General features: G+C 44.8%; 1 protein-coding gene across 1 annotated transcript in view; it reads left to right on the forward strand.

The window, feature by feature from the left end:
• SKIL (SKI like proto-oncogene) overlaps positions 1 to 12,870 on the forward strand; it is a 237,947-nt gene that overhangs the window by 102,149 nt on the left and 122,928 nt on the right. The window contains exon 3 of the mRNA XM_078666184.1: positions 9,405 to 9,502. Coding sequence (XP_078522310.1) covers positions 9,405 to 9,502 — 98 coding nt within the window. The remainder of the gene's footprint in view (positions 1 to 9,404; positions 9,503 to 12,870) is intronic.

The following is a 12,870-nucleotide window of genomic DNA, read 5'->3' on the forward strand; positions in this document are numbered from 1 at the left end:
TCACAAGCTCTGGAATGAAGTTTGTTGCCCTGTCCATCAGCTTTTGGCAAGATGAGGAGAGGGTAGAGTCGGAGAAGAGGTATCTAACTGCACTCGGTCAACGGCTGAGTGAACTTGATCTCATCTCACCTTGTGACCTATGGGAAATGGTGTGGTTAGTGTAACTCCCAGTGTTGCTATTGATCAAGTCCTTCTGCTTTGGAGGACTAGGCAGAACACTGCTTAGGCCAGAATCTTGCTAGCTTCACACCACTGCAGTCTGAGCATGATCCGTGGCTTAACCTCATTCTCTGGAAGTATTACAGTGCCTCCGACTGGGCTCAATTGTAAGTGATTTGTTGACTGCTCCACACATAATCTGTTGCCGTGCGTATTGGTGAGTCAAATGCTTATCCCTATCACGTTTCTGTTGCTGTTTGATGAGCCCTACACTGAAGCAGTATCATTGGAAAGAGAAGGCAATGGGGAGGGGCTGCAGAAAGTTTGTGTTTCTTGTTTCTCGCTTCTCGCATACGTTGATATCACCTCTTCTCAGGCTGTTTAAGGCTAATTGTTTATGGCATCTATAGTTAATCTAATTTTTCACAGAGCCACCACATTAAACTACTTTTTATATTTCAAAATTTCAGCAAAACAAATGTGGCGATTCCTTCACTGTATTTTATTCCTGCTCGCCACCTGTCCAAAGTAGCAGCTCACAGCATGAAGCCATATCTCTAAGAGAAAAGAGGAAGGACAAGAAAGTGTTTTTTTTTTTTTTTAAGGTGCAGAAAGCATATTTGTTATGTTATGTTATGTTAACGGTATTTATTGTGCGCACAGCTGCTCCAGCGAAGGAGCGTCCTGGCGCATGACAAGGTGAAACACAACACCGCTAACAACAGGGCAGAGGGGCACAAAAATAACCAGAATTAAAACAAAAAAGTCTTAATCGCCCTACGAAACTGTAGAAGGTCCTCCAGGAGTCGAATCTCAGCCGGAAGGGAGTTCCAAATAGCCGCCGCTCTCACTCGAAAGGAGCGGCCGCCGGCACGGCACAGCTTGAACCGGGGAACAATGGCAAGAGCCTGGCCCAGAGAGCGGAGGGAGCGAGAGGGAACATACAAAGAAAGAAGATTAGACAAGATCTGGGGGGCAGTGCCTTTTAGAATTTTAAAAGCCAGACACAAAACCTTGAACTGGATTCTCGACCGCACCGGCAACCAGTGCAGGGAGCGGAGGGTGTTAGAGACGGAGCAGAATCTAGGCAAACCAACTATAGCTCTGGCAGCCGCATTTTGGACGCGCTGCAGGCGAGAAAGTTCGGCCTGATTAGACCCCACCAGGAGGGAGCTGGCGTAATCAAGCCGGGAGATCACCGTCGCCTGAACCACCAGCTGCCTGGTAGGGGCATCAAAAATTTTTAGAACAGGTCTAAGGCCCCGCAGCACACCAAAGCAGCAGGACGCAGTTTTCTTTGTGTGGCCAACAAAGTTAAGGCTGGAATCTAACCAAACTCCCAGATTTTTCAGTTCAGAGACCGGAGTCGGAGATGGTCCTAATTCCGGCGGCCACCACCTGTCTCCCCAGAGCTCCGCACACTTACCGACAACCATGATCTCTGTCTTACTGGCATTAAGCTGGAGACAGTTCGCAGTCATCCAGTTAGCCAGTGCCTTCAGTCCACTCTGAAACCTAGGGGCATCCAGATCCGCATCCCCGCTGAGAGTAACCGCCAGCTGAGTGTCGTCAGCATATGACACCATAGTCAGGCCCCACTGCTTGACGACCTCAGCCAGCGGTCTCACGTAAAGATTAAATAACGTGGGACTCAGCGAGGAACCCTGGGGAACCCCCATGGCCAGAGGATGGAATTTGGACTGGTAAGGTGGAATGGCTACGCAGAAAGAACGGCTGTCAAGAAAGGAGCGGAACCACTGCAGAGCAGACCCCCCTATGCCAATCTCCTCCAACCGGTGTAGCAAGATGCGATGAGAGACGGTATCAAAGGCGGCGCTAAGGTCTAATAATACAAGCGCCGCCGTCTGACCCGCATCCAACACCGCACGCAAATGCTCCACCATAGCAAGAAGGGCCGTCTCGGTGCTGTGCCCAGCACGGAAGCCGTTCTGCGTGGGGTCCAGCACATTGGCCCGAGTGAGGTGGTCAGCAATGACCAGATTAACATGGGCCTCCGTGATTTTCGTTGGCCAGGGGAGTAAAGAAATAGGGCGGTAGTTCTCAGGTTTTAAAGGATCCAAAGAAGACTTCTTCAGTATCGGAGAAACCACCGCCTGCTTCCATTTAGTTGGTACCACACCAGAAGCCAACGAAAGATTGACTAAGGAGCAAACCATCGAGCGACCCAAGAAAGACTGGTCTCTGAAGAAAGCTGGTTTCAATGGGTCCGAAGGGGAGCCAGATTTGATTTGCTGGACCAGTTTATTAAAGCCCTCAGGAGATAGTGGAGGGAAGGAATGCAAGATGGTATATCCTAGGGCACCATCAGTGCCTCCCAGAGCTGGCCCAGTATTGGGGAAGGCCTGGTAAATAACCTGGATCTTTTCCAAGAAAAAGGATGCCAACGCCTCGCAATGAGCAATGGAACCAGTAGGCAAGGAGGACGTCCTTTTTGCCAAAAGATCTTTCACCACTTTAAAGATGGTTTTAGACGGGTTTGGGCTATTGCGGAATTCCAGGGCGTAAAACGCCGCACGGGCTCTGCAAATGGCTCGATGATAGAGCTTAACGGAGGCCACATAGGCGGCTTTCATGTCGGCCGCATAGGCCTTCCGCCACGCCCTTTCCGCCCGTCTACAGGTACCCTTCAAAGCGCGCAAGGCACTGTTATACCACGGGCTCGACTCTCTAGAGCTCAATTTGCTCAAAGTGATGGGAATCAGGGAGTCCAGAGCTCTAGTAATCCAGCTGCAGAACTGATCATAGCCCTTTTCCACATTGTCCAGAGGGCCTAACGGCTCTTCCACCAGGAACCGATGCAAATCCTCCAGCCTGAGCTTACTCCAGGTCCGCCTGGGGACCCGTCTAACAGATGGAATGGACGGGGTCTCCGGCAGAGGGCACCGAATGGACACCAGGAAATGATCCGTCCACCCTAAAGGAGAAATGGACAGGACACTGGCTCCATCTACGTTAGTGAAGAAGGGGTCTAAGATGTGGCCCCCAACATGAGTAGGCTGAGATACCTGTTGGGATAGCTGAAGTGCCTCCAGATCAGCTAAGATGTTACTAACCACCGGGATAGTCTGATTATCAAAATGCAAGTTCAGATCGCCCAGGATGGAGAAATTGGCCCAGCCCGTAACTAGCGCACTAACGGCGTCAGGGAAGGCTTCTCTGAACATTGCGTCATTACCCGGAGGTCGGTAAACCACCATCCCAGAAAACGTAAACTGGGGGCTGATCAAGATCTTAAACGAGGCACTTTCGCAGCCCGCGATATTAAGTCCCTTCCAGACACAAGTGAAACCGGACCTAACTATGAGGGCAATGCCACCACCTCTGGTAGGCCGGTTCAAGATGTAAATAGAGTACTCAGGGGGGCAGACCAAGTTGACAATGGCCACATCCGCCTCCTGAAGCCAAGTTTCCGTGATGGTAAGAATATCGGGGGATTCGTCCTTAATAAGGTCATAGATAGCTTGGTGATGCTTCACCATGGACCTAGCATTCAGGTTGAACACCCGCAGGCCACGCACGGGGCAATTGCTCCGCGGGACAGATATACTATCCCTCTGGCGAATAGACACGGGGGAGTTGAGCATCCATCCCTTGCAGGCACAGTGGTAAGGGCCGCGCAGAGGATGGATCGGTGCTAGGTCACACCTTAGGACGGTCTGCCCAATAGACCAAAGGCTCTCTCTAGAGTAGGTGAGCATCACGGTACACAAAAGGGACCAACCTCAAATGGTCAACTAGCCCGCTGCGCCCCGCGCATCTCTAGCGCGGACGGGCGCAGACGGGCAGGACTCTGGCACGACTCCGGCCACGCGACGGTGCCCCAGCTGCGCGACCCGCTGCGCGGGGGGAGCGACTTTAAGTAGGCATCCCGCGAAGCTGCCAGAGCGCTGCCCTGCTCAAAATGGCGCTTCCGATGGTCCGTGCCCTCCCCAAGATGGCGCCCACACCAGAACTGCCCCGGGAACCGGACCCGCCCAAATGGCGGTGAAAACACAGAATTATGTGCAGTGAGGGGCTCCAGTTAAAACCAAGGGGTAAGAAAACCAAATTATGAACTTAAATGTAAAAACGAGGGAAAGTTAAAATCGAGCGCGAGCGCTGCCACAATTAACGCAGCTGCGTTAAAAACCTTGTCAGGAGAGCAGATGTCCAGGGACCGCCTTAAGTAGGCGTCCTGCGAAGCTGCCAGAGCGCTGCCCTGCTCAAAATGGCGCTTCCGATGGTCCGTGCCCTCCCCAAGATGGCGCCCACACCAGAACTGCCCCGGGAACCGGACCCGCCCAAATGGCGGTGAAAACACAGAATTATGTGCAGTGAGGGGCTCCAGTTAAAACCAAGGGGTAAGAAAACCAAATTATGAACTTAAATGTAAAAACGAGGGAAAGTTAAAATCGAGCGCGAGCGCTGCCACAATTAACGCAGCCGCGTTAAAAACCTTGTCAGGAGAGCAGATGTCCAGGGACCGCCTTAAGTAGGCGTCCCGCGAAGCTGCCAGAGCGCTGCCCCGCTCAAAATGGCGCTTCCGATGGTCCGTGCCCTCCCCAAGATGGCGCCCACACCAGAACTGCCCCGGGAACCGGACCCGCCCAAATGGCGGTGGAAACACAGAATTATGTGCAGTGAGGGGCTCCAGTTAAAACCAAGGGGTAAGAAAACCAAATATTGATGAGAAGACCATAATAGAGACCCAATGATGGCGTAAGAGAGGGGAGAAAGAGGAATGGAGGTCTTAGAGGTCTTAGAGGGGAAATGAGAGAGTGATAGGAAGGAAGAGAGAGAAGATTGTGAGAAAATGAAAGATATGTCATGGAGAGAGGGGCAATGTGAAGGCCGCCAGAATGCAAAGGTGAGATCTGCATTTTGAGAGCCAGCGAAACATGGAGGTGGGGCAGAGCGATAGGGATTATGATCTATCCGAGTAAAAGTCAAAAAGCTTGAGTGACTTCAGAGGGATAGAAGGAGGAGTTGAGAGAGTGAGTCTGACTCCAAAAGAAGACGAGATAGAAATGTGCAAAGTAGAAATAATGTAAAGCAGATACAGTGGGTGACAGTAAGGAAAAGAAGCAGAAAAGAAAGTGGAAGAAAGACTTGGATGGGAGAGAGGAAAGGCCATAAAGAGTGTTTAAAATAGTCAGAGAAAGAGTTAAAGGGACTAGAGAAATGGAAGTGTGAGTGGGCACAAGATAGTATATTGGTGGCAGAGTTGCATTGGGTCAGTTGTGCGTGTCTGGTGGTTTGGAAAAAAGAAAGAAGTGAAGAAAGACTTCAGCAATCTTGAAAAGTGATATGAGGTTGTGTCAGATTACTTAAAACTGTTTGAGATGCTTGTAAAATCTATGGATAAAAAAAAAAATTAACGGAGGTTGTATAAGAAAAAGATATTGTTATGGCTTCATGTTTTGAATGTTCTTTTGGGTGGCACATCTGTGCCTGCGATTACTTATGTGGAGGTTCAGTTTTGCTGGCTGGCCTGCCATGGAAGTGTTGGAATATTTTAATGAGTTCACTTTAAGTGCTGTCTCTCAAACCTGTGGGTTTTAGAAAAATGAATTAGAATATTGTTCTGTTAAATGCATTGTGCAGCAACATGTTAAAAAAAAAAAAAGCGGTCAGGTTTATAATTAATGGGCTGCATTAGTCTATGCCCTGTTTTTTGGTCACAAATAGACGAATAGCTGCGAGATGGGGAATGTAGCCTAAACAACAAACTCATTAAGGAGCCCCCACTAGTTAGAGTGGATCCTAGCCTGTATCCTACTCTGCTCCCCATTTTTCTTTACTTCCCTTTGTCACCCGCTGAGGTGTTATGAAGGCCACCATGCTCTCTAGATATACAAAGAAGCTCTTTGGTAATTCTTATTTTGTCCTGGGTTTTGCAAAACTCAATTGTGCGGGAATCTGTTGGGTTTTCGTCACTCCAACAAAAAAAAGAATGGTAGAGAGGGAGAGTGGTAGTGGTGTATCCAAAAGGAAAAAAACGCACAATCACTAGTAACAGTTTGGGATATAAAACTTGCTGGAATAGTAATGAATCTTCCGTTATGAAGACGGAGTGCTGCCTAGACCACTGTCCCCCACCACCAAAAGGGGATTGAATGACAATCGATGATTGGCAAAATACAAGTGAAACAAGAGGGTCAAATCAAGCACATTCCTAGCATACAAGTATAAATGAACAGACTAATAGGTCTCCTAGTTATTTAACAATAGGTAGAGATTGTCCGATGGCAGCAATGTATGAACATCACAAACAAGCAAGAAAGGTTCAAGATGTCGTGTTCTTTATTTACAAAAATCTGTAGAAATGAACTTGACAGAAAAACAGCCGACACGTGTTTCGTCAGTACTGCAGGTAAGTACAGAGACTTTTTCAAGGCTAAGTAAAACGAAATATCAACTTCGTGTATCCGCAAGGGGCTTGTCCGGATATGATAAGTATGAGGTCAGGAACCATATATGTAAGAAAATCCGGATATTCAAGTGTTCAAAGGGCAACCGGCCAAGAGTTCGGATGAGTGCAGTCAAAGCATATGGGTCTGGGTGCAACGGTGGATGCACCCAGGAAGTAAAACATCAGTCATAGGGGTCCCCAACGCAGGTTTCGTGGCCAGGTATGCACAGCTAAAAAGTAGACTTCATGAGCGTTCGTATAATGAGAATGTTCCAACAAGTCGATGAGGAGATTGCTGGCTGGTTCACGAAGAGTTCGAACCGATGCTCATGAGTTAGTATATGTACTGAAGTGACTGGGGTTCCCGAATGATGTAGCCCAAAACGCTGCAGCCGAGCCCCACAGCAACGCGAAAAGTGTAGGGTCGAGTCCGTATAGTAGCGGATTATATGAAACCGTTAAATAACTAGGAGACCTATTAGTCTGTTCATTTATACTTGTATGCTAGGAATGTGCTTGATTTGACCCTCTTGTTTCACAAAAAAAAGAATGGACTAAAGTCAATATTGTTTTTGGTCTCAAAAAAGTACGCATTACCATAGTAATCACTGGCACTGAAGGGAATTATGTTGTGTGTAGTTGTGCTCATAGTGAAGGAACAGGATGGCTAAACTCAATTTGACACAGTGCCCCATGGCTAATGCTTGAATGGGTTGGGAAAAAATGTCAATGACGCAAGCACAGTCATATTGATTTAGTGTGGCAGAAACCCCCTGCAAGTAACTACATCACACACTTAATTTTTGTAAAATCGAAAGGTTTTGACGAACATCGACCAAAAAAAGTCACTCGTTCCGCCATTGGCTTCGTCAGTCTCTTGCCTGAAAGAAAGAAAAGAAAGCAGGCAAAAAAGAAACCAGGGAAAAAATAAAACCAGGCAAAAAGAAAGCCGGCAAGAAAGGAAGAAAGCCGGCAAAAAAGAAAGAAAACAAGCAAAAAAGAAAGTAGGCCAGAAATAAAGCAGGAACAAAAGCAAGATAGAATGAAATAAAGACAGGATGAAAGAAAGAATGAATAAGGAAAAAAAAATTGAAAGAAGGAAATACATTTTAAAAAGTAGTACAAGTGCGCACATTAAAAATGATAAAGGCTGATTTTCTTCCTGGACAAAGTTTATTGCTGAAATTGAGTCCTGAATAATAGGACACAGTCTGTTATGCTACGAAATTCAAATAAACGAAGGACACTTTAAAAGAAATGTACAACATCATTGACCGGAGCTGGTGAAGCTTGAAATGTGGCATATACTCACATCTGGTAAAATGGCCCTACTTCAACTCGGACTCTAACTACAAAGGCAACACAGAAGTAATTATAAAGTAAAAACAAAAACATTGGAACTGAAGGGAACTAGCTTGTGTAAGAACGTGTTTATTGTGAAAGAACAAAATGCAGTCACTCAAAGTGAAGTTAACCAGTGGAGGAAGTAGGCTGACCCATTGCCCATGCTGTATGCTGTGGTGGGCGGAAGCAAAATGTGAATGACACAACAACAGACCAATGGATGAAGAGAGGTGGCTGAAAGCCCCTGTCAATAAGTATATTATACATATAATTCTAGTAAAATCAAAAGGTCTTTACTAACGCAGACCTAAAAATCTATAATAAAACCAGATTTAAATGTTAAACACAAAGCTTCCAGTTAATTTGGTCACAGCAGAGCTTGAGTGTAATAAATGCACTTGCATTTTGTTCTGAAGATGTACTGCTGAATGTAACATTTATATTAATAGCCAAAGATAGCTCCGTTGTCCTTTGCCAAGCAGTGTAAGCAGAACTTGGTATGGCTTTTTGCAGCCAGGCCTCATTTTCTGCTACATACATTGAAACCTACCTACAGTTCTCACATGTAACTTACTTGAAAAAGTGCTAGCAGCAAGCAACCCTTCATAGAGCATGAAATGGTAAGAGCAATTGCACCTTTTATATTATCCAAAGGTACTGTTAGGTCCACTGCACTAGTATTTTCTGCATCTCACGGAATTTCTGTACAGGTGGAACTGATGTGTTAAGTATTTGCTAACGTGCTATAATGTATCACCTGCTGCTGCAGTTTTATGCTTCTGTTGATCTGTATCTGTGTTACTATGGCCCACTTACAAAAATGCAAGGCCGATTGAGATTTACGGATGGATAACCACTCCTTTAAACCTGAAGGAAGGAATCAACGTGTCTGTTTTTGTTCTAGAAATTAAAATAAAATGAGGACGAGTTTGTCAAAGTTTCCCCAACCTGTGCATGTCACAGTTGGCTTATAAAAGAAAGTAAAACGTTGAACTAACTGAATATTATGTCGTTGCTCATCACATTGCGTTCAACGTTTACCAAATTGTTATGGTCATTAGCTATGTGTTGTTTCATCATCCATGATAATTTTGCACACATACAGGTAGTACATTTTCATTAAGTGCAATGACCATCAACTTATTGCACCGTCTTGTTTGACTAATTTAAAGTTGTCTGATTCAATGAATTACACTAGTTACTGACTTTTCATACATGTATTCCTTCTGCATTGAACGAAAAATGTAGAATTTGGTTAACATTACCTATTACCTAGGACTACTTCTTACCAAATTACACCCTTAACTGATACTTTAAATCTGAATCAGTTCCATATTTCTTTCTCCAATTGTGGCTAAATTGTCATAGTTTTATTTTAGTTGTGTTTGGTGTCTGTGTCCCGCTCGTTCTAATGTCAAGCCATCATGAGCTACGTTTTTAAAATACACTTTAAAGGAACTAATGTTAATGCTTTCATTCTTGGTTTTAGACGGACTCTCATGAAGACTTTCACCTGCCACATTGGTATCCAGTTATAAAGCAGGAAGATGACCCAACAGGACACTCACATTCAGTAATGCACCCCAGGTGAAACTCCCTTTCTTTTTTAATCCTACAGTTGTAGTTAAGCACTGTCTAAATTAATTCCACATAGCATCAAAAGCAATTCCACCACTTCTTTTTCTATTTTATTATTGTTACTTGTGGGTCACTCTTCATTTCACCATGTGCCATTTTAGATGCTAGCCTCTTCCCATGCTATGAAGTTGGACTTTAGTTTCTTAAAATCCAGCAGTATTGGTAAGCTTCATCCATTTGATTGTCTTTTACATGCAGCTCTCAGAAAATAGCATCCAATGTGTTTTTTTTAAGAGCAGTGTAGGACTATTGCAGAAACAGCGGTTAGCCGCATGCTGGTTGAAAGAAGTAGCCATGAACAGCAAACAAGCTTCTCAAACAAATGCCATTAGAGAACTGTTACACCCAAAAATTTATTTTCATGAAAGTGAGGTTGAGTAAATGTTTTTTGACTACCGTAAGGTCACAGTTTATTCAGTAGTAAGTAGGCCATATTGCTCCTTGTACTAGGTATACTTTACATAGGTCTGACTTAAACACTGAACCAGACTTCCTCATCACATGTTTATGTTTTGGTGCCACTAAAGAACAACTGTGAGCTTTCCAGAAACGAACTTCAGGACAGGAAGTAGCTGGTTATATCACATATTCCTGCTTTGCATATTGGCAGGTTCCCTGTCTATGGCCTTATCAGTAGTGGGTTAGCTCTGTGTAATCTGCTAGCCAGTTTCATGCCATAGATGGAGCAGATCAGGTGTTTGACAATGTTGCATGTGCTGTACAGTCCCTTTCATGCACTCAGATGTCAACCTTCCCATCCTTTGGTGCTGCTGAATGGTCCACACAAAATGTACCTTTTAGTGAGACTAAAATGTCATGGTAGCTTTTTCCTGTTTTTTGATCATGCACACCAACTTAACTGGGAAATCACTTGTGAGTGATCTGTCTGGCATAATGTGCACATGCTCATTCAGAGCTACCCAGGCAAGGTGGGAGCAAGGATGCGTGCCAGAAAGCATGGAAGTAATTATTTTATTGATCATTATGTTAGTGACGTCGCCTCACACATTCTGTGAACCAACGCCTCCAGGTGTGGATGTTTTTTAACTCCTGTAAGTTATTACATTGTATGTTACTGGTCAGAGGCCTGTAGTGGTCTGAACATTTAAAGAATGCCATAACCACTCCTGTTTTTTTCTGCTTGAGACCCAGAAGTAACCCTTTGTGTTGCCTGCTTGTTACAAGTCATAGTGGCCGGACATAAAGTACTGCACTCTACCACTGGCTGTATACCTTCTCATTTCATGTCTTTTCTCAGTTGTTTGTTTGTATTCATACTTGGGGAGGTTTGTCATGATGTAATGTCATTTATTCCCCTTATTGATGTTTTTGAAGTTTTACTGGGAAAGCCCTACAAAATGTAAATATGGATTTCCCATGTATGTCTCAATCTATATATAGCAGTCTAAGTTATTAGTCATATTCTAGTGCCAGTGTCTGAGTTGAACAGCACCGTTTCATGTTCTTGGTGATGATTGTGATCTGTAGGCGTGTCCTCCGTGATTAGCCAGCGGCGCCTTTGAAAATGGTGTGCTGCCTGCATAGACCACCATGCTTGGGTTGTCTTCTCCCCACTGTGTCTTGCTGGCACAATGGCAGTTTCTGCTTTACAGTTAGGTGCGTGTAGATAGCACCAGTACTGGTGGTGGGGCTTGTGCTCTGGTGGGTCATGCTTCGCTGGCCCTTCCACTGACTCAAACACAAATCCTCATCCCAAACAAAGTTAGTTGCCCAGCCCACATCACATTGGTGAATTTTCCGGTGTTGATTGATGCCATTTTCCAATGATAAGCGATCTCTGCTCAGGTTCATTTAGATGAGACCACCAAATACTGTTGTGAGTTGATCTGCACCTCACACATCTAGGCACCAACTTCTCTCACTGGGATAACCTGCAAGGCATGCTGTTAACATTCAGAAAGCACCAGTGGTCATGGGCACTTACGCAATAGACACTGCACAGACACGAACATCCCTATTTATGTTTTGGTGGACAGAGTTTACTACATCAGGACAATGGAGAAAATCATTCCTTCACCTTGACAGAGTAACCGTCTGCCAAATTTAGAAATGTCTGCCAAGCTGGCGGTCTTTTCTGAAGCATTGGCAAGAACCAGTGCCTCAGCAGTTCCTGTCAATACTTTTTTAAAGTTTCACACCCATGACGGAAACATCCGTCAAACATTTTTTGTCCTAAAAGAAAATCACAAAGCAGGATTTTCTTCTTGAGAAAAAAATCCCTCCCTCGGCATGGGCATTATCTCCTATATGGGGGATTCTTAGTTTTTTCTGCCCCCTACTGCCAGAGTTTGCATGAAAACGGCCATATATTTCAGGCCATCGGAGAAGTTTGGCCACAGCAGAGATGGAGTTTTCCCCAAGGGTGCCCAACTGTGATCTGTCCGCATATAAATGCAGCAGCGAGCCATTATATTGTACATTATATTGGAGTGCTTGAAAGAACGCCAGACCGTAGAAGCTATCTGCGGTGTCGGAGGGGACAGAACGTAGCGGTGTTTAACTCCCGTCCTGCCGAAGCCCCTGAACAAACTGATGCGAGTAAATTGAATTCTCACATCTAAAAACGTTTTCCTGCCACGGAAACCACACCTGGCCCAGGAAACACACGGGCTCTGCAACGCTAAAAACGTATAGAGATAACGTTGTGAAAACGAAGACCCTAAATAACAACATTAAACTGTACAATTTTTGGCGCTTACTGCATAAATCACGTATAAGCAGTTTTACGACATCGGCCTGATTTATTTCTCGTGCCGCCTAGGAATTAAAGTGTTCCCTTTGGAATTTCAGGGAAGCTCACGTCCTGATGATGATCTAAACCAACCTAGATCGAAACGCCGTCGACAAACTCAAGGAAAACCCCCCCCTTTTTTATTGTATATAATTTGTGTGGGAATACCCTTGTGGTGACATCTTTGTATATAAATGTATATAAATGTTTTTTAATTCACTAAAGTCACTTTGAGCACTTTTTGTCACATATGTGAGCACCTGATAAGAAATTCATTATTGCTTTACAAGTCCTTTATTTATTCTTTGTTTAAATTCTAATAAAATTGACCTATATGGTATTCAACCGAGACCTTCTCCAGACTTAATTTTATGAATTAATTTCATAATTTACAATATTCTCTCAGGACCTCGTTGAGGCCACCAAAACCATTGTTATATTTACAAGTACAATTATATTGTACTAAGCATACTCCGTCTGTGTTGCGAAGGAGTATGCTTACCGCCAATACATAAATAAGGCCCTCTGTTCATTCTGATCTCACCATTTGGCATGCATGAAGTGG

This window comes from Lissotriton helveticus, chromosome 11, assembly GCF_964261635.1.
Source record: "Lissotriton helveticus chromosome 11, aLisHel1.1, whole genome shotgun sequence".
NCBI lineage: Eukaryota > Metazoa > Chordata > Amphibia > Caudata > Salamandridae > Lissotriton > Lissotriton helveticus.